General features: G+C 42.0%; 1 protein-coding gene and 1 long non-coding RNA gene across 2 annotated transcripts; both read left to right on the plus strand.

Annotated features, from left to right (window-relative positions):
* Positions 1 to 3116: 3116 nt before the first annotated feature.
* Positions 3117 to 4118, plus strand: LOC136422147 (uncharacterized). The gene has a single exon (XM_066409795.1). It carries the CDS (start codon positions 3117 to 3119, stop codon positions 4116 to 4118), a length of 1002 nt encoding a protein of 333 aa, XP_066265892.1.
* A 9835-nt stretch (positions 4119 to 13953) lies between these two features.
* Positions 13954 to 22473, plus strand: LOC136421677 (uncharacterized). Its single transcript, XR_010753487.1, has 4 exons — positions 13954 to 13985; positions 14812 to 14917; positions 16813 to 19089; positions 22035 to 22473. It is a non-coding gene; the product is annotated as an uncharacterized lncRNA (long non-coding RNA).
* Positions 22474 to 23871: the final 1398 nt, after the last annotated feature.

Here is a 23871-nt window from a genome sequence, read left to right on the forward strand (position 1 = left end):
GCAAGAACTTATTGAACGCCCCTCCTGCTGTTTCATTTTTCTCAAAGCCGGGAGACACTTTCTGGATCGGACTTATATGAATTATGATCCAAAAATCAATGCAGTGGTAAATTTCAATGTACAGATCACTACAAATATTTTGCACGGCTGTTTTTTCATCAAAATGGCGATCCTCAGATTCAGCCGTACAGCGAATTGTTCCTGTTGACTGTGTTGGAGCCCTGAGGAAAGTAACTCACCTTCACCTTGTGTTTCAAACTGCTATGCCAGGCCTAAGAATGGACGTATGAACAAATGGATGTGTGAGTGGTCCAACTAGTGGTCCCATCTCCAAAGTACAATTGAGATTACAGACGTATACATTTCATTCACCATAAACACCCCCAGTTTAATTCCAGACTTCCAGTTTAATTCCGGACTGACCTCCTATATCTCAGCAGCCTTACACCCAGGTGGGCTAATTTCGCAAACTATAGGTAAAAATGATGTAAGAAAAACGTAGCAGTCATTGATGACCCCCTTGGGATTAATTGTATAATGCATAATTATGCATAATTATGCATGATTATACATAAGGCTTTGAACCTTATGCAAAATTATGCATAAAGGATCTTACAATTTCCAGCAGATTAGCCATTAACCAACACAAGAGGCGGAAGAAATGGACGAGAGAAGCAGCGAGATTGCAATGAACGATCAGCAAACTGCACACCCTGGCAACGAGGCAAACATCAGGGAGAAACTAGAGTTCCACGACCTCATACCTTCGCCAAATGATTTTAACCATTGTGACTGGCGTATTAGGAGTGTTTCTCATCAATTATAAATCATACCAGTTGATTGTCTTGAAATATGACATGTCCAAAGTATGACCTTAACAAAGTAACAAAGAATGTTATGCTGATATTGATCATCAATTATGCAAATGAGGCCCTTATTTGCATAATTTGGTTCGTCGATGTTCACATTCACATAACTTCCTAATGCCACAAAAAAGTATTAAATGCATGAAATTTCCGTCATTTACCAGTATGGGATTATAGTAGTTTCTCATTTAAGTATGCAAATTAGGCCAACATTTGCATATTTTCTATCTTCAACATTCCTCTCTTCCTCAGTTACAATTTGAATAGTCATATCATGGCACAAAGCAGATCTTTAAAGTTGCCTCATAAATTATGCAAATTAGAATCGGATTTGCATAATTATCGGCCAATCATTCTAAGCATCACACAAGCTATCAACATACCAAAAATCATGATCATCCATCAAGGCCATCTTCAGTTATAGTATTTTCTCATTAATTATGCAAATGAGGTCTTCATTTGCATAGTTCATATCAATTAATATTTCTCTCTTCCTCACTTACATATGTCACATGTTTCAGAGTCCTATCATGGAATTTGGCGCATGTATAAACTTTCCTCATTAATTATGCAAATTAGATACTGATTTGCATAAAAAGTATCTAATCATGTTCATCATCACTCAAGCTATCTACTTACCAAAAATCATTGCCATCCATCAAGCCCTTCTTGAGTTATTCCCTTTCAAAGTCAGATGCAAAACCTGCTCCTGCAGTTCCAAATAAGCCGCTAGGGGGCCTAAACCCATACCACTTAATCTCTGTCCAAAGAGCTATCTACCACTCAAAAATCAGTTCCATAGCATGTCCAGAACACGAGATATCAAAACAGGAAGTTCCGCTGCAGTACCATAACAAGCCGCTAGGGGACCCAAAATCTAATCATTTCCAAGTCTCATCAAGACCTACCCACCTACCAAATATCAAGACAATCCATTCAAGCCTTCTCGAGTTATGCTGTACATTACACACACATACATACATACAAACGCTACCCTCTGCATAACCTTCTCGGCGAAGGTAATTAGCCACGGGAATGCAGAACCAGGGAGCGGGCATTCCAGGCGAAGAAACATGCAGGGTAGAATATGACCATTCTCCCGTACAGCGTCAAACAGAACGAAAGCACAGGCTTGCGGTGAAACGTACTGTGGACGAGCGCTTCACGTGTACGGAATGCGGCTATAAGGCAGCCTCAAAGGCTAACCTATTAAAGCACAAGCGAACACATACTAGTGAGAAGCCCTATAAGTGTGACCAGTGCGACTATTCTGCTGCAGAGAAAGGTAATTTAGACCGCCACGTTACTAAGCACACTGGAGAAAGACCCTACATGTGTGAAGAGTGCGGATACAGAACGGCTGTCAGGACTCACCTGTCCGAACATATGAAAAGACATTCAGGTGTGAAGCCGTATAAATGTGACCAGTGCGAATATTTTGCTGTGCGGAAAGGTCATTTAGACCGACACATAGCTACACATACTGGAGACAAACGCTACATATGTGGTAAGTGCGGATACAGGACGGCTGTCAGGTATGACATTTCCCGACACATGGCAATACATACAGGTGAGAAACCCTATAAATGTGACCAGTGCGAATATTCTACTGCACGGAAAGGAAGTTTAGACCGACACATGACTAATCACAAAAGTGAGTACCAGGAAAAATGTAATGACTTGTTAAGTGACACGACAACTTACCTCCAACTTAAGAGAGACCCAACCAACAAATATAGTGACGAACTAACCAAGATTTTAAGACCACTGAAAGACAAGGAACTCATATCATATGAACAATATAGAACCTTGTACCCCACCTCAACAGAATCCCCCAAGTTCTACGGACTACCCAAAGTTCACAAATCTGACTGCCCCCTACGTCCGATCGTGGCCACACGAGGGTCTATCATGTACCAGACAGCTAGGTTTGTAGCCAACATCCTTGCCCCTTTGGTCGGACAGACACCGCACCACCTGAAGAACAACAGGGAACTCGTGGAAAGGATGTCTCAGATCATTCTGGACGACGATGAGAGCCTGGTGTCCTTTGACGTCTCGGCACTTTTCACTAGTGTTCCGGTGGAAGAGAGCCTCAAAATCATCCAGGACAAACTCACCCTCGATTCTTCACTGAGTGGTCCCACGAAACTGTCTCCACAACAAGTTACATAATTACTGCGTCTATGCCTCACCACGACATACTTTAAGTATGACGGCAAGTTCTACTCTCAAGTTGAGGGCGCCGCCATGGGCTCGCCCGTAAGTCCTATTGTGGCCAATCTCTTCATGGAGTGGTTTGAGTCACGTGCCCTCGCTACCTTTCCCAGTCCACCAAAGGTATGGGTTCGTTACGTAGATGATGCTGGTGCCGTCATGAAGTCAAGCCTGATTGAACCGTTTCACCGTCACCTCAATTCCATTCATCCTAACATCAAGTTCACCAAGGAACTTGAAGAGAACGGGTCTCTTCCCATGTTGGATGTCCTCATGTCTAGAAAGGAAGACGGCAGGCTCAAGTTCAGCGTATTCCGGAAATCCACACATACGGACCAATACCTCCAGTTCGACAGCCACCAACCAATGGAACATAAGATGGGGGTAATAAGGACACTTAGACATCGTGCTGATCACATTATCACAGAAGACGAGGATAGGGCCACAGAGTATGAACACCTTAAAACAGTCTTATCCGTAGCTTGCTACACTAAGTGGGCGTGGCAGTCCCCCGGTAGGACAAAACTCACTCCACACCCACGCACCCACACGGACAGCAGACCTAAATGTTATGTAACACTCCCTTATGTCGCGGGGGTCACCGAAGCCATCACCAGGAAGATCAGGAAAACAAGGGTGGCTGTCCATAGTACACCCCACACCACCATTAGGAGGCTCCTGGTTGCTCCTAAGGACAAGGATAAACCGGATGACACATGCGGCGTAGTATATCATCTCACATGCGAAGACTGTGATGCTCAGTATGTGGGGGAGACGGAAAGGGCCCTTAAAAAGAGGATTTCAGAACACAAGCGAGATTCCTCTCCGGTTACACAACACATGCAGACTTATAAACACCAGCCAACGAAGAAGGTCACCATCTTGGACCGAGAAAGCAGATGGTTTGAACGGGGAGTCAAGGAAGTCGTGCACATCAGGTCCCGCTCTCCGTCCCTCAACCGTGACCAAGGACGCCACAGACTCCCTCCAATCTACAACTCTCTCGTCCAGTCACGTGACCTGGGTGACCTTTGACACCTGGTCACGTGACAACTCTCATAGCTGAAGAAACATGGTGGATGTCATCTGAAAGCTCCTTGTAGCTTGTCAATTTTTAGTCGTATTAGTTTAAAATCCTTTATTCAATGACTAAACACACTGACGTATACGTAAAACCCTACATGTGTGATGAGTGCTGGTACAGGACGGGAGACAGGTCTGCCTTAACCATACATATGAGAACACATACCGGTGAAAAACCCTACAAATGTGACCATTGCGATTATTCTGCTGCAAGGAAATTTTCTTTGGAACTCCAAATTGCTAAACACACCGCAGAAAAGCCCTACATATGTGGAGAGTGCGGATACAGGACAGCTGACAGGTCTCACTTATCTAAACACAACGTTACAGTGGTACGGTCCAAGATGGCTGCCTCCATTGGATTCTGATTCAGCACTGAGGGCTATGAATCCAACTCAATCCTCAGCGTGGACGGTCCATGGAGGCACGAAATAGCTTCAGCTTATGTTATAGATAACAGTTACAGTTCTTTTATGTTCCTTTTTACGTTTTGTATGCTTACTTGCAAGACAAGACTGGAACCCACCCACCATGCTATGCCCCCCTCCCACTCTCTATCTTATTTTATTATTATTACAAGCAGCAATGTGTGCTACGCAGACAACAATGAGGAGTCTCAACCTGCCGCAAAAGGGATTACACCTTGCCCATCTTAACATCTGTAGCTGGAGTAATAAGACTCATGATTTGAGAGAGCTACTTGATAACAACAACTTTCATGTTCTCGGACTCTCCGAAACACACTTGGATCCAAGCATCAGTGATCAGCAACTGGGAGCAGACGGCTGGACAGTTCACAGGAAAGACCGTAACAGGCACGGAGGTGGAGTGGCTTTTCTCATCCAGGAAGGACTGCCATGGAGGCAAAGAACTGACCTGGAAAAAGACAACATCGAAATGCTATGGATTGAGGTATGTCTACCACAGACAAAACCCTTACTGCTTGGCTGCATCTACAGACCGCCAAAGACAGGTATGCAGTACCTTAACGACATCCTCACATCTATTGATAGTGCTACTGATGCCAACACAGAAGTCTTTGTTATGGGAGACATGAACATAGATTGGTCAAACCAACTGTGTCCTATGAGGGAACACCTAGCAACCATAGCAACAAGTTGTAACCTGTTTCAAGTGGTGAAAACACCCACAAGAATTGGTGTAAACAAGAATAACCAACAAACTGCAACCTGCATTGACCTGATTTTTACAAACAGCAAAGACAGATGCTCACCAGCCAAATCTGCCCCTGTAGGCTTCTCAGACCACAATATAATTTACATTACAAGAAACACAAAAGTGCCCAAAGCACAGGCAAAGGTAGTACACCGACGGACTTACAGAAAGTTCAGCCCAGAAGATTACTTGACAGACATTGAAGTGGCTCCTTGGTACCTTGTACAGGACGAAGAAGACGTTGATGATGCCCTACATGTTTTCACAGTTATGTTCAATAACATAGCTGACCATCATGCTCCGATGAAAAAGCGTACATCTAAGTCGAACCCAGTGGCATGGCTGGACGAAGAGCTCAGGGAACTGATGCAACTTCGGGATGATGCGAGGAGAGAATCCGTCGCTTCTTGTCTCCAGTCCGACACTGAGGTCTACAAGAAGCTCCGAAACGCAGCTGTGAAGCTCAACAGGAAGAAGAAGGCGGCATACTTTAAAGCAAAATTGGTAGAGAACAAAAACGACCCCAAAGCAATGTGGAAAACATTAAACGGCATCCTGGGAAAAGGTTCTAAAATCTCATCTGGTGTAGTTGAACAAGATGGCGTCTACCTTACGAAAGCAAAGGACATTGCTGAACATTTCAATACCTTTTTCCTGAACAAAGTCAACACCTTACGGCAACAAATGAATCTACAAACTGATGATACCTTACTTCACTTGATTGAAAGGAAGATCATGGCTGGTAAAGAAGACTGCAGTTTTGAACTTAAGCAAGTTGATATTGACGAAGTGTACAAACTCCTCCTGTCTCTTCCAGAAGGAAAATCAACAGGCCTAGATAACATGGATAACAAACTTCTGAGGCTTGCAGCGAAGCACGTTTCCATCCCTCTCTGTTACATCATCAACTTGTCTATGACTACCTCAGTCTATCCAAGGGAATGGAAGAAAGCCAAGGTCGTACCCATTCCAAAGTCAACGACAGCATCCTTCTGTGGTTCAAATAGCAGGCCAATCAGTCTTCTCTCTGCTACCAGCAAGATTATGGAGCGCATCGTCAGTAAACAAATCTCAGATTACTTTCAGCAGAACTCACTAATGTCCAGTCACCAACACGCGTACAGGAAAAACCATTCAACTTGCACTGCACTGCTGCACATGGTGGATGATTGGTATCGCAATATTGATCAGGGAAACTTGGTAGGTGCTATTTTCTTGGACTTTTCTGCTGCCTTTGACCTAGTCGACCACAGTTGTCTACTTCAGAAACTAGGATGCTATGGTTTCAGTGAATCCACAACAGAATGGATGGCAAGCTACCTGATAGGCAGGGAGCAATGTGTACACATCAATGGGACAAACTCTTCTTTTGTGGAGTTACCTTGCGGCGTTCCTCAAGGGAGCTGTTTAGGGCCCCTTCTTTTCACGATTTACACAAACGACCTGCCGCTTGCCACAACACATGCCACAGCAGACATGTATGCTGACGACACCTCAGCCTACACCTGCGACCCTTCAATTGACACAATTTCATGTAAACTACAAAGAGAGGTGAGCAACATCTGCAACTGGGTTAAAACGAACAAGCTTTTCCTAAACAAAAACAAAACAAAATGTATGGTTTTTGGGAGTGTACCCAAACTGCTGGCAAGACCGACACTCAACCTAACTGTTGATGGCAAACGTATTGAACAAGTCCCGGAGGTAAAACTACTTGGTACAACTGTCGATGAACGTCTCACTTGGAATACTCACACGAGGACAACCTCAAAGAAAATGGCCAAGTCCCTTGGAATGATCAGAAGATGTGCTACATACATGGACCAGACAATCTTAAAAACGGTGATTGAATGCCTGACATTGACATACATGGACTACTGTAGCCCTGTCTGGTCATGCACCACAAAGAGAAATATCAAGTCCCTACAAATAGTGCAAAATAAGGCTTCACGTTTGCTTCAGTTGAAACCACTGTGGAAACCTGTACACACTAGACTATCATTGAACACTATGACTACTTTTAGAAGGATTGTCTTCACTAATGAACCTGAGTGTCTTGCGAGTAGACTGCTTTCTGTCAACAAGCAGCACACGCACAGAACACGATTTGCTTCAAATCCAACTTTTAGACTAGACAAACCTAAGACAAATGCATTAAAGAAGACTTTTATGTACAGGGCTGTCGCAACGTGGAACCAGCTCCCGGTAGAGCTACAGACCACCCTTTCTGCTCGTACTTTTAAAGCCAGAATCTGTGAGCACTTGTTATAAAGTGTAGAACTGATTCATAAGTAAATGGCATTGTATCGCAAATGATTTTACTCAATTAAGGAAGGACCTCTAATTTTAAGTAGATTCCTGAATCAATTTCAATTAGATAGTTTTTTAAATGACATGTAATCAGCTATCTGTAATTAATGTAAATATTGAATGTTGTTATGTTGTTATCGTCAATGCATGTATTGTCATTTTGATGTTGTATTGTATGATGTTAAGAAGTCCAGGAAGACTAGTGGTGTGCCTTAGGGCACACCACTAATGGATTTTCTTCAATAAAGACAATAAAGACTTATCTAAACATATGAGAAGACATGCAGGTTGGAAACCTTACAAGTGTGACCAGTGCGAGTATTCTGCTGCAGTAAAAGGTGATTTAGACAAACACATGGCTAAACACACCAGCGAAAACTATAAGTGAAACCATATATATATATAAGTGTACCCAGTGCGAATATTCTGCTGTAGCGAAAGGTGATTTAGATTGACACATGACTAAATACACCGGCGACAAACCCTACATGTGTGGAGTTAGCGGATACAGAACTGATTACAGATCCTCCTTAACCGTACATATGAGAACACATACAGGTATAAAACCATGTAACAAGACATATGGCAACATATACAGGCGAGAAACCCTACAGATGTCACCAGTATGACTATTCTGCAAGAACGAAAATCTATTTAAACGAACATTTGGCCAAAAATACTTCTTAGGGATAAAGACTCAAAACACAAATGTTATCAGCGCGACTATTCTTCTTCATGGAAAGGTGGTTTCGACCTACAAATGGTTAAACACGCCTGTGAAAAGGCCTCCATATGTGGATTGCGGGTTGACCTTACGTTAACTGGCATGACTATAAACTGTCAAGCAGTCTGTCAACGTGCACCACATTTCATCATTGTAGTTGTACTCAGAAATGTAAGATATGCCGCCTCCCTCTCGTGTAGCCCCCACTCTCTGAATGCCCCTTGCAGTAATTGAATAGTTGCTGTTGCAAATATAGATAGTATATGCCTAGATCTGTGTGGCGTCATGTGGCGTAAGTGGTAGAGTGCGTGGCTGTCAAACAATGGGACCCGGGATCAATTCCGGGTTGTGCCCAGAGACATGTCCGAACTTGCGCCCCGACGTTGTGCCCTTGCAATTGGGAAAGGCTCTTCACACGGATTCCCCCCCCCCCCTCAGTTAGAGGGACAAGTGCCCAACGACAGTTGTCTTCAGCTGGCGGACGAGAGCAGCGCCAGACGGGCTGACGCTATCAAGGCGGACCTCGAGTGTAATAGTCATCCGGCAGTACGCTGCAAACATATCCCAACCAGAACCAGCACGTCTCCCTTGAATTGGTGCCGCTGGAGAAGACGCGTACGGATGCCCAAAGTGTGTGGGTCTCAGATTCGCAACCTGTCATCCACCCTAAACAAATCCACGCGAAGGCTACCGTGTCAACGCTCTTCACTCAGGTGTGGGAACTGACACAGTCATCATACTCGAACATCTGTATCTGTACTTCTGTATGATATGAATACGAATATAGATTACGATTGATTTGGCATACATGCCTAGATCTGATGGGAATCGTCTATATAAAATGGTATGTCATTGTTGTAATGCTAGTAACGAATTAATGATATCAATAGTTGAAGGTTTCAACTTACAACTAGCCAAACATAAATTAGATAGATGCTGCTGTTTTGTACACAACGGTTTACAAAGCAAAGAGAACGCAACAAAATACAACATTGCTTTATCCCTCAAGCTTTCGTTGTTGTTTCATTCGTTTTGTTTCCTCTTAGTATTTCTTAACCAGGTAAAGTTATCCTGTAAAGTGTAATTCTTCAGAGGCAAGGGAATACACATCGTAGAAAAATATTGGGTTATGAAAAAATGAGCCTTAGTATTTACTTCACATCAAACCCTACTTGAGCTAAAAAATGGTAGAAATTTGCCCAAACAGGTTGACTACTAGCCAGACGAATATAAAATGTATTATATTTTCTAGTTTTTTATAAAAAGCAGTAATAATTTAATGCCTTATGCCATTAAACCATATTTTTCTAGATTTATCGGCCATCACATTTAGAGCTGTCTAAGAAGAGAAGTTGAACCCATACTCATTAGTATATAGTATATCAAAGTAATGTAATAACATGAACTTAGTTTGTAGGAGCATAAGGGTACAACAAATGTATTCATTTTAATCATTATCAGGTCCCACCGGCTGACTCTTTATCATTAGATGTTGTTTACATTGTATACGCATATCAAGTATTATTATCCTTTATCATTTGTAAGTTTTTTTAATGCTCCTGTATATGATATTCTGTACATGTTATGTTCCTGTGTGTCATGTAGTTTTGTCCAGTTATGTTTGTTGTTATATATAATGTTCCTACTAGTATGCATAATCATACATAACTGTTCTTAGGGTTATTCATAATGGCTCTTAGGGCTATCCATAATTATGTACAGTTCCGAGGGCAATTACGCCACAATGAGTTTACCATTGGTTCCTGGGTTTTGTAGGTCCTATGAATGTGGCCTAATGTATAGGTACCTCTGTTACAACAGTCACTCATTTTTGCAATACATGCAAGATACAACAAGCATAGTGTTAAAAAAAAACTGTGGCGACGCTTACTGTTACTATTATATGTATTTATTGTTTATTGTCGTTGGAATTTTTATTGTGTATGTCACTGTCATATTTTGTCGTTTGAATTTGATTTTATTACAATTTGCACAGCCGGAGTCAAGTCGGGATGTATCGTTGTTATCTTGTATAGGTATTTCTAGCACCTTGATCACAGGTCCAATGTAGATCCATAGTTTTGTGCTGAATAAATTTCATGGTTGGGAGAATGGATGCCTGAGCTGTTGGTTGTTGTAGTTACCACTCAGCACCAAGGCCAGCCGGGTGTACGGTTGTTCTACTGTACTAGAACAACAGTAGCTAATTGAACTATTGGCATAACTTTGTCTTGAATTAATCTTCTTTTTGAAGACTACTTCAAGAACATCCTAAATTGTCTTTACCTCATTAACATATCCATTCAGAGTTTTGGTATAAAGCTGGTGTTCTCAGTCCTATCGTTAGTCACTGACGAAAGACAGTGGATACTGTCTGAAACGTCTGACTGTTTCAAAATCTTATCCAGTTGCTTGAGTAATTATTTTTGGCGTATCTTATCACCTGGATGTCTAACCTTCATCAACGTACGGCGAGGTTAATCCCTCATAAATGTATTTTGAAAGATTGAATAGTCATAAAATATGTTAGGTTGGTGACATCAGTTGTCAAGATCCAGGGTGGCGGATCATAGATCAAGGGTATAACCATGTCCCTTGGAACGAATCGGTATCAGGACTGACAGTTCGGCCTCGACGTTTCGACCCCACGGCCAGGACGGTTCGGCCTCGGGTCCAGGACGGTTCGGGCCAGTTAATTACTATGTGCATGACTGTTACTACGCAATGTACAGATCGAAAATCTATGTGAAATGATTAAACATAAAGAGATTAAAACATAGCAATCACGCTTACATACCACAGTTAACGTTACATCTGGCCATGGAACATCTATAAGCTAGCACCGCCGCATGGCGTGGTATAAATCCACTGACCGTCGGGGCATCGGCAATCAAGATATGATTCTCAGTTAAGACCTCATTTCTTTGTCAGACAGGTTTAACTTGGAGTTTGTACTTATTTATATGTTATTTGGCCGAAACACGTATCGACAATCAACGTTATTTTCAATAGAGACTGCGTCCCTTTGTCAGACAACGTATATTAGTACTTCAAGCGTCCTGGAGCTTGGGCCGAAACGTCCCGGACCTTGGGCCGAAACGTCCTGATTTTTTGGGGCAGAACTGCATATGTCCATGGGCCGAAACTTCCGACATGTACCAAAAACCTTAAAATGTCAGTCTACGTACTAAATACAAATATTTTGTCCGATCCCCTTTTTTTACTAAAATCGTGTTGCATTTCACTGCAACGGCCTTTTTCACGGTTATATTGTGTTTCTTTAATGGTTTGATTTCGCGTGTAAGGGACGTAATTAGAGGATGGAGATCCGCTGTCCACAGGCTCGGTTTGCTTACTCTATTTGAATACTATCATCGCCATTTTTACAGTGATTATACATTGGTAGAATGTTCCAACGTCCGTCTAATCCCCAAAGTCTTGTGACGTATTCTATTCATTGCCGGTGTTTTCTGCAAAATTACAGCAGAGGCTAAAACCCCCCATACATACCCTTGAGGTCCGGTACAGGGTTGTGTTTTTTCCAACATTAGCTCATTTTGGTTCTAACAATGTAGATTTCAGGTTTTCTTGCAAAACCACAACCAGTGTCATACATAGATTACATCATATACAATTAAATGTATTTTGCAAGATTTAATATTCATACATTATGTTAGGTATGTGACATCAGTGGTCAAAATCCAGGGTAGTGGATCATAGATCAAGGGTATAGCCAGGTCCCTTGGAATTCGTCACTGTTTTTTTGTACGAAAAACCTTGAAATGTCCGTTTATGCCATCGCTGTTTTCGACTGAGGTCTTAGTAAACATACATATTTTGTTAGACCCCCTTTTTGCTAAAATCGTGTTGCATTCTTTCGATTTTACGGAAACGGCCTTTTTCACTGTCAAACAGTGCATTTTGATTCTGCGTGTACACATCATTTACTAAGCTGGGTCGAATTAGGACTGTGTTATAATATAACATTATGCTACTCAAGTACCTTTCCCCCCGTGCCGATATACATTTACTCTGATCTGGTACTAACTTTGATCGGGATCTCTGCCGGAAGTGATTCCGATCGAAGTCTCAGTGGGATTGATTTTAGGGGAACTTGATTTAAAGGAATTTGAACTACTATAATTGTCTAAATCGTGGTATAAACCCCCGTGACAGGCACTCGTTGAGACACATATTCTGACCAGATGCCATGCAGTAAACACAATTAATGCAATATTTTTAGCAAGCCTGAGTCTTAAAGTCCGACTTTAACGTGTTATGTCTTAATTGGGTACACCGGTACCACTATTGACCGACGGTGTAGGGGAGACTTAAAGGAAAGCTACACAAAAAATTGAAAATCCTTCTATGCTATGCTTAATATATTCCAAAGTCAAATTCTTACTTCAAGTTGTTCCACATAAGTCCGTCATAGTTCTGGGATTTTCCACAGTTTGCAACTTATGCCGTGCTGACGCCTTCTCACCTGATAATTGAATTATATGACGTCAGTGTTTCAAATTTTTCACCTGGTGATTGTATTATATGACGTCAGTGTTCTAAAATTCAATCATCAGGTGAAAAATTTGAAACATTGACGTCATATAATTCAATTATCAGGCGAGAAGGCGTCAGCACGGCAAACGTTGCAAACTGTGGTAAATCCCAGAACTATGACGGACTTATGTGAAACAACTTGAAGTAAGAATTTGACTTTGGAATATATTAAGCATAGCAAAGAAGGATTTTCAATTTTTTGTGTAGCTTTCCTTTAAGGGATTGTGCCTGCGCCCAGACCCCACGATGAGAGACCCCGGGTAAAAAACAGGGTTTAAACCATTAAAAATCCTTTTTTGGTGGGATTTTGTGTGAAATCTGGGCAATATAGGAGTGACTGTGGTGGGATAGACTATATTTGCTGAATTAGTTGAAATAAATGGTCTTTCTCTACCTTGTGGGTTTTGGCACCCCCCTGATACATCTCCTGATATAGTGGGATGGTCTTCAACTGGGTGTCTGAAGCCTGTAGGACCTATCCAAGGCTCTGATTAGGGGGGGGGGGGTATCTGGAGAATAGCCGTATAGAATTTGTCAAGGATGAATCTGATGACAGTTGACATAACTGGTTAGTATTTGAGGGTAAGTTATTGTAGTCTGATGTTTTGATTCCTGAGATAATGACACCTTCTTTTTTCTCAACTTCCCCATAGGGCTACATGCATTACTGCCATCTGTTGTAACCCTTTAGTCTCCCCTGTAGATAAGCGCTGTCGCTGATGTTGGCATTATACAGCCATTAGTACATCTATTTCAACACCACATTGACATGCTGTGCTTAAAACGCAAGAAAATATGAAAGAGAATCATGAAACGGAACAGTTTCTTACTCCGTGCGTGCTATGGTTGTTAGTGTTACCGGTAGTTGGTGCGTGCTGCAAGTCAGCTGATCTGTTTACTTGCGACTGAGCGGAGCAGTGACCCCTAGTCTCCCGTCGGGTATAGACGCTCTCCTAGCATGGCTGGCGCGCTGTGCCTACTTCAACTTTAATGGCCTGACATACAACTGCGACGACTTCCATCGTGGCGTCCCACAACAAGCCTCCCCACTGGTTATTTCTTCTTCTTTTTTACCTTTTATACTGGTCAGTACATAATTTGTAACAAAACTTTGGCACAAACATATGAATACCCGTATTCAACAGTAGCTTTGCCTTTGTTATAATGCGTTGTTGTTGTTCCTGACATAGTTACATTTTCTGTGGGGTTTTGCATAAGATCGCTATAGCTATGGCTTGTTTTTCAAGGCGGAACCTCGATGACCCTTTAACGGGAGCGATTTGTGGTCTACTTCTTCTTATTGTTTCTTTTGACTATCGATTTTTTTTGTCGTCATAATACTGATAATCCGGAATTATGTGCCAAATTGAGCGTTGTTACCAAGTTTGCATGAAATGAACTTCGAACTATAACTATGTGTGTGGCCGGATCAGGCTGACATCTGTGATGGATTAACTTGTTTACAATTTTTGGGCGTAGGCTACGCTTCCTACAGTTATAGACCAGTTTGATCTTAATTCAAAGGTGACAACTTATCACTGGCATAGGTAATTGGCTGCATGTATAAATTAGAAATAATTGGCAGAATCTGCTAGGTATAGGCTCGGTTACCAACTTAGCCACCCTGTACACCAGTTAGTGAACCTTCCCCTGACAATCCTATACTAATTGAAACCTGCCGCGATTACGAAAGGTTCATGAGGCTCGTGTAGGGGATTTGAAACACGTAACATACACTTAAGCCGGAATGTTTTGTCAAACGATGGAGAAACCAAACCAACCTAGCCTGATAGTATCTCGCTTTAGCGGAGCTTGCGTTGCACGGACTACAGCCGATCTACTTCTATCAATTTCCTCCTCCCCACTTCTTCTTTGTAGGAGTATGGGCCATTCCCTACAGAGCAGTTCCCAGTCCATGCCCGGACTTGATGTCATGATACCAGATGTCAAGGACAAGCTGGATGGGAAAGGCAATATGATACAGGTGAGCAACAAAGTATATTTTGCATCAGGAAAAATCCTGAATATGTAACTGTTGTATTTCTTACAGGAACTTGGTGCTACTTATAAATCATCCCACCGCACATTTAAAAGTGAACCGCTTAAGTTAAACCCACATTACAAAGTCATTAATCACGCGTTAGAAGCTTAGCCTGTTAGTCATAAGATGGGTTATAAGATACATGTGTTTTCATGTTTGATAGATTAGAATATGTAGATGTGGCGATTGTGTTCGTATGGCTTAGGAACTATCATGGATGCCAGACTGTTCCAGCATAACTCTTCGGCTCTAGGGCCAACATGCCCCTAATGCTAAGTTTTAAAACAGCCCCGACCGGCCTGAGTTGGACTCCGCACGATAGATAGGGATAGGAGGTCTGGTGTCCAACTTAGGAACCTTCATGCTGTGTTCCGTATTACGGTCATGAAAAGTCCTGCTCGGTACCGGTAGGTATGGTTTCGTTTGAAAATTTGCTCCAACAATTGAACAAATACGGTTCATGAACGTGCAAAGGAAAACGTTATTTCATTGTATTTCGTGATGTTACTGTGGAATTTCCTGTCTAAGGGTATTGTTTTTGCTACAGATATGTGTCCACCTGACAGGACCGGAAATGACCCGGCCTGGTTTATGCAGCATGTTGTTGGATCACATGGATGACATCCGCGCACGTACAGTTTTCGTATGTTTCCCCCCGAAAAAAGGGTTAGATCACAACTTCAATGCCTCAAAGGGGGCTACAAAATGCGCAAATATACACCGGAGATTGTTAAAATCAAATATCGGAAATCAGATACTAATGTCGTAGAACGCAATGGTTAATCATAAAGTCATAGAGGACGGGAGAGAACAAACCTGAAGAATCTATAAATTCGGTAAACCATACTGTGTGTGTTTTGTCGCATCAGTTTTGGTGTTCCCGGAGCTGATGTCAACCATAACAGAATTTGATACACCCCATCCTTCAGATAAATTCAATTACATTCTAGAAGGTGATGTGTACAAATAGGAAAATATATCAAATGATGTGTGGAACTTAGAACTAGTAAGTATAATTGATACGTCGGATTCAACATGTTCATAATGTTGTTTGTTAGTGCCCTCGTACTTGCACGTAGGTCAGTTCATTCTTATCCACTAGTCTATGTTTAGTTGTAGAAGATCTAACGAAAGTCGCTGTACTTTTGTTGTATGGATAAAGATTTAATGATATCGTGGGACAAACAGCACACAAACAGACACTAGTAAATAGACAGGGAGTGTTTGCCTGACAGGTCTCGAATTGCCAAAGCTGTATCTCTACCAACTGACAACAATTTTAAAAGACGTCTTTCATCTAACTATCTTAACAACACACGCCAAACCAAGGAACACTGGCATAAGTTTTATCTCGCAGCACACAATATATAGAAATTTGTGCAAAGTAGAATGTAAATAAAAGGTATGGAATGGAACAAGGAGGTCCTTAACCCCCTTGGAGTGGATTGGAAAATAATAAAATAAAGTCAGATAATACATTTACTTTCTTTCCGTTGTTGTTAACGCTGTATCAAACCTTTGTATATTTAGTATATAAGTACAAATATTTGTTAGTGACAGTTCTATTACTATTTCCAAGCGCGATATTTCCATAGGATGTCATCCATATCGGAATTTGATACATCCCATTCTTCAGAAGCACGATTGGCAATAAGTTATTGCATCTAAGCAGAAGCACGCCACATACAATATACATTCTTCTATTGACCGACAGATCAACCTTTAAAACACTCCATACGTATCACAAATCATATCAAAGCAACATAGAAATTGTGATTATATCGTGTTCTATGAACTTCTGTATATTCAAAGACTTTCTATTTCCATCTGTTACACAGATACTAGTGACCCGGCTACCTAGAAGCGATCCGACCACATCTATCACATAGGAACCCCACCAGCAGCGGGGAAATCGCTGGAGACCACTCAGACCAGCCACTGGAAAAGGTGCATCGCTAGATGAGTCTGGAATGACGTCCGTGCGCCATGCATCGCCGAGAACGAGAAGAGCCACAAGCGCCCGGAACAGCGACATGGCGGGATGAAACGCCACTGGACGGAATAACCGGACCAGGAGCAGAGCCGTGTGAAGTCAAGGCCAATGACTGCGCTGCTACAGCCAGAGGAAACCCAACCAACCTACACCTGTTGCCCGATGGTTTTCATTTAATTCGTACCAGGAATATGTATTATTTATTCTGCTTGTAACAGTGACTTGTACGGGTGTGGCTACACGAATTGCAAAAAGCCCAAGAAAATTTGTTGTACTATCATAGCGTTATGTGAGCTACCTTGTTTTGACCTTTTATATCCAGTATATAAGAACAAGCAATTGTTATTGACAGGTCTCTTTCTATTTGCAAGCACGATTGGGAATCTATTGATAGCACCTACATAACGGGGGGCGCCCGAACATCGCACGCGCCCTAACATCGCATGGATTTTTTACTGATCTTATTTTGCATAAGTACGCCGTGTTTGTGTCCAATGACTAAGCTGATAAGGAAGGTAAATAACCCAAGTTCATGCACATAATTGTCATTTACATTCAAAACATATGTGTACATATTCATTTCTTGTTTTGTCGAAAAGTAGTATTTTGACAATAATGATGGTAGCGCTAAGTAGAGGGTCACTGCGTAGCTAGACGGCCCGGCGCCTAAATATACGACCTGTGCCAAGCAGATACATAAGTCACACAGCTATCATACACATAAGAAAAATAACTTCATAAAACACTACAAATTTGGGTCTTTAAGTGTTTGTTGAGAAGAAAACCGACCAAAGAAAAACAACGTCAACATTGCTGTCGTCTGACGACGTTGTTTTCCCGCCATTTTTTGGGGCCGCGATGGTAGAGGAACGATTCAACGCACAGTTTTGTTACGCTCTAACATGTGATTGGTACCGTCTATGAAAAGGAAACTGAATACAGAGATGGCGAATATATTTCCCAATAAGTAGACGGAGTATTGTTGATGTAAGCGGTGTCGTTTTTTCGTAATGATTTCGTAAGTCGGGCCTCATTCAATACGTACGTCGGGCCGCGTAGTAGCCTATTCCCCGTGGAAACATGAGCTGGGATGCGCTAGATATAGCCCTTCTCACGTGACGTGAGAAGTGAACACAGTCAAAATTTTCCGGTCAAAAGAAAGCTAGAATATAGCAGACTTCAAGCCTTATTTACATTTCCCTAACTTTATCACCAACTTCCGAAGAGAGCAAAATTACCAAAGCGTACTAAGTTAGGCACACTATCTGGCGTAGCACTAAATCAGAAGGTACATTCGTGAAAACGTCTCACAGTGTCTTCCGCATGTAACGCGGAGCATGAAGGGCCCATGAACAGTATAAATACATTTCTTGTCCAAGTATGGTCTTAAGATGAATGTGTTCAAATTTCATTCATTAAAACATGACCATTCTCTGGCAACCAGCAATGGAGCGCCGTGAGTTCCAGCGCGTAAAAAAACGTCCGATGGTTGGGCACCCCCCGTTATATGTGTTGTACCTAAGATGTTGTATCTAAACATGAGCATGCCACATACATTCTAAGTCCTTTCGATCGATGGATAGAAACACTTCATACGGGTCACAAATCATAACAAGCAATATACAAATAGTGATTACATTGTGTTCCGTGGTATTCTGTACATTTGAGGTTTGCTATGTCCTTCTATTGCAGAGTTAGATATTGCCTGGGTGCCTAAGAGAGATCTGGCCAACCTCTCACACCTCTGAACTCCGACCGCAACGGGAATCACTGGAGACCGGCCACGGAAAAGGCGAAATGCTAGGGGGCACCCGTTACAAGTACCGTTTACAGTTATAAGTGGTTAACGGTGACCACCGTTAGCCAGTTATAACTGGGCCAGGAGACGTCTCCTGGCTCTTGAGAGACATTGGTTAACGGTAGGCTCTGGACGGGAGGTGGCTCTCCGGGCATGGAACGACACCACAGATACAGGACTGTAGGACTGAAAGCTCGCGAGATCTGTATGGTGAGTGCACGAGAGCAGTACAGAACGGTGAATTTTAGGTCCGCATCGGGACGCCCGGATCCATATATCGTCGTTGGTCGTCCAGCAGCAAAACTCTGCCTGTTCCATGGTGAGGTGAGCAACTTTGGTTCATTTATACCGATTATGTTTGTATTGAATAGGCACAGATCCTCGTTAAATAATCTGCAACTATTAACTAGCTCGAACCATGCCCGGTGCGTGTGAAGAGGGAGGGGGGTCTTTTTAGCCCACTGCTGTTGTTACTGGCCTCATTCATAATTTGGCCACGTTCATCCAGATCATACATGTATCAAAAACACAAAAGGTATGGTTTGTAATATTCTAACTGGAGTACGTAAAGAAGACTAGTCGAATCGACAAATGGGTTCGCGGAAAAGGCTGGCCAGGCTGGCTACCCTACCAGGCTTAGTATGTTACCCTTTCTGGGCCCCCAGGGGTATGCATGGGGGCTTGGCCTGTAATGGAATTTCCTAGAGGAAAAATGTGTCAATAAACCCATTCATGGTTGCGACTACACATGTGCAATGTCAAAGGTGAAGTCCCCTGAGACGTAAACAAAACCCTCTGGGCATTGTTATGCAAATCTAGACAATGTGGAGACGAGGACTGTTTACAAGCCAGGGGTCTTCACCTTTGACACTGCACATGTGTAGTTGGAACCGTGAATGGGCTTATCAATTTTATATATTTATAAATGCAGAAAAATGGGATGAGAGAGCAATGAAAGCAAATAACAGCACAAATAACACTATGTTTACATTGTGCAAACACATTCACACATGCTAACCCACAGAGAAATATACAAACCCATATGCATGTTTTGAATTTGATGTTTTGGTAAACAAAGGTCCTCCCCTTCAATCTTGATATTTGTTGACCGGTATATTCTATTGTAGAGTACAGTAGAGTAGATCCTTTCGGCCAGGTAGGAAGGTCATATTCCAATTTAGGCCGCTCATCCCTCTACTGGATCATGATTCCAGGCTTGTGAGGGCAGTCTAGTGCTTTGTATTTGTAGACTACTGGGATGAGCGTGTGTTTACCAAGTCTGTTTTTGAAAGTGTTCACTGATTAGAGTAGAGTAGTGCAGAGTAGAGTATTGTATTCAAATTTGTTTCAATTGACTCAGTATTCACTATTGGCTTTTCCTTCAGCACCACATCCCCCCCCCACCAAACAGCAATATCATACGCTGTTGCCTTCCGTCCAATTCACCCTCAGCTGGGAATGCTATTGACCCAGGTTTTCCTTTTGAAAATTCTACTATTCGGAAAATTCCCATGCAGAGCGTTAAGGTCCAGAAAGGGTACCGGTAGTCTGGCAGGGTAGCCTGGCCTGGCAGCTGGCTAGCCTGCCTTTTTCTGCAAATGTTGCAGTAGTATTTGGCAAGGAATCTTTCGGCAATTTCAAGTTACAGCCTATAGCTACGTTAGGAAGGCCTCAATAGGAAATTGGAAGTAAAAGCAACAACTATGGTCTCCGGTGGAGACCATCTCAGATACGAAACAAGAAAGTTATTCTGCCTTATGACACTTTTGACAGGTTTGTGATAAAATTCAATCAATCAGCTATTGATGTATGTTGCTGAACTTGAGAATGGTGATAATTAATGATTAAAAAAGCTTCTCTTTTAAGAATCTCAAGGAAGGGGCAGCACTTTGATGATGTACTGTACATTCAAATGTGGATGAATTTGCTTTGAACAAGGAAGTTACTGTAATATTAATTCACTTTATATTCAATCAACTTCATGGTAGCAGAATCTTTCAGGGTAAGGAAAATAGACATTTTCACTGAACTTTAACTTCACGGTGGTGCACGTGGCAAGTGTTTTACAGAGAGGATGTGTGAAGGAATCATAAATGATTACAACACGTTTTTTTCACGGTGATGATAAGTTCACTGTACATTGAGTGATAATCGTTGAAATAGTGAACATAAAGTTACAGTAAAAGTAAAAGAAACGAATTGCAGTATAGGCTGCCTATAACCTTGCTTTGAATGACATGTATATGATGTGTAGCTATTGCCATCAATGGGGCCTCCATGCATGGGGGCCGGGGGTACAGACAACACCTTATGCTTGTACTAAGTTATAGATAAACTGTTGTCCTGTTCACATTCACTATAGTAAATATCAACAGAATGTTAGTTGTTACAGATGTGATGTAAGAATGCTATAATGACGCAGCAAGCTATTGGCATACCCTGATCTTGGAATAGCTAATAAATTGTATTCTTCCCTGTGGCTATACTAGACAGATCTCCATCTTCACTGCTACCTTGTCCCCCCAACGACCCGGAGGTCAAGGGACTAGGTAGGTAGGTAGGTAGTAGGCTGTACTAGTACTGCCTGTCAGCTATACACATCGTACAAACACACACACACATACACTGACACACACACACACACCAGGGCTCGAAATACTTAGTACTGGATGCACATGCACTTTATGCTCCCCATATCGCCGTGCACTAATTTTAAATGTGGGTGCACTCAAATAGTTTTAAAGCATTCCATGTGTAAATGCACTACTCATGGTACACTTGTATACAGTACATCTAACTCTAAGTGCCAGAAAAGATGGAGTGGTAGACTGCACTGCCTTTTCCGTAAACCCGTAGTACTAGTACTAACTTATATATGTACATGATCAGTTTACATGCTAGAGCATTAATTACATGCTAGAGCTTCTGACTTCATTCTTGAATTCTTTCCAATTTTGAAAATATTGGACCCATTCGTGTCCCTGGGGGCCTGCCCTGATGTTTTACTCATGATACTCAAGATTTTGGAGGTTCATTCGAAGTGCATTGCAACAGCATAATTTGGGGATCATTTCTGATCATGGGAAGTTTATGTGCAGAGTCTCCTCCATTCATTTGTCTGTTTGCTATTCCAGTACATTTATTTAACAATGTATTTGTACATGTACATGTATTCACGCCTGTTGTCCTAGACCAGTACCTTGCAATTTGATTTATGTATCTACTGCTATCTAGTTTTACTTACAAGTTACATTTGTTCTATCTTGCAGCTTCATGGAAAAGGGATATACCAAGAGGCCTGAGAAGTACATCAAAAGGACAACTGCTGCAATAGACGCCACATGTAGAATCACAGACAGATCAGAAATAGTACTGTAAATGGACTTAAGTTTGCGGTGATTTGATTTTTGTGGTAGGTAGAAAATGGAGTGTTAGCGGCGGTTTTGATTTCGCAATGGCGCTACTCAGTATACATGTATGTAGTCGCATACAGATACTGTAAAGTAACAAAAACACTAGTATTGGCGCCTTTAAAGACAGCCAGTCGGAAACCATAACAAGACAAGGATGCTACAGATAGACAGACCAGTTGCTTTTGGCAGTGCTTGTGTGATCATTGCACACGAAAAAGCTGTCAAGGAATATTACTGTAAATTAAGCCTTTGACTTGGCTTGATATTCTTAATAAATCTGTATTCAATGTTCGAAGATCGGGTCTGTGTTCTATTTGTGCCTTGTTAACTGGTGCCTCATAAACATCTACAATGTATAATACTAGTACATACATGTACCACTAAGACAAGGGGTAGGTCAGCAGAAGACAGAAATGTTCGCAGTGAAGCAGCCACTGCAAAAACCACGAGCATAAAACCAACGGTAATATTTCTGCATACAGAACACTTCATTGGATTTTTGTCCAGTGCCCCTGTTGGATATCCATTGTCTTCAGAGTAACTGCTCTATAACAGAGGTCGTGTGCAAAATGCTACAGGCTGAAAACAATCTCCACAGCTAGGCTGGGAGGTGAGGTGGATTGTAGGCCCCTATGAAGACAATTGTGCCGTCGGTTACGGAAGTACATGTACCACTAGTTAACATTATAATCATTATGTTGCAAGATGATATTTGCGGCTGAAATGCTGGTCAACTTGAAATGTTGACCTTGTTCTCAGAAGGGCAATTAGCTACAGCCTGTGATTCCAACTGCAACAATTGTAGTATGTACAGTTACTTACAGGCAGCTATTGTCGGCTATAACTGCCCCCCTCCCCCATTGAATTCAAGCTTTACAGTTAGTTAAAGTTACAGTCCTCCCACGCCTCTCCGATTCGCAGTCCTTGGACCACTCAACTTTGTGCAAGTCTCTGCAGCGGGGACTCGTCCGCTGTTAGTGATGTTGTGTGTTTAACTTCCATACCCAGTTGCTGAGTGCTAAGCTGAAAAAGCAGTATGTTACGGCCGGTGATTGTACTCAACACCTACTGTGTGCAAGGTGAACACTCTAGTCTACCATTAGGTCATCGCACCACTTTATACAGTAGTGGAGTATACATGTATATTCTACAGAAACTGGTGGACAGCATACTGCTGTTAGCCTGGGTGCTATTCTTGCTTCTTAACCAGGACACCCATACATCTGTGTATTAGGCTGTACATAGGTTAAAGCACACCCCATGCTATATTGTAGATTACCTCCAAGCAGATCTCTATGTATGGGGTCAATATCATATCCAGCTGGCCAGAATCTACAGCCAGCCCCTGTAGAGATACTCTACAAAAACCACATTTGTAGGAGTAGACATTGCGATTCAGGACAATAGGTGATCCTACCAAGGACAGATTGCAATCGGGATCTGTACTAGGACAATCAGCAATTCTACCGGTAAATCTGCCCTAGGACAAACTCTAATTCAAACTCAAAAAGTGCTAAGATAAAGGAAACAGCAGTATTCTTTAAACCATGATTTTATTTAGCTTTGCTAAAAAAAACTGCATATACTATCACTTATTACCAACTACACTGAAGGTAGGGGGGATATTAATACCAACTTTGCAAAATATGGAGATGGTCTATCTTAGCACAAAAATCACAGAATTTGGGCGATC

This window comes from Branchiostoma lanceolatum, chromosome 16 (assembly GCF_035083965.1).
Source record: "Branchiostoma lanceolatum isolate klBraLanc5 chromosome 16, klBraLanc5.hap2, whole genome shotgun sequence".
Lineage (NCBI taxonomy): Eukaryota > Metazoa > Chordata > Leptocardii > Amphioxiformes > Branchiostomatidae > Branchiostoma > Branchiostoma lanceolatum.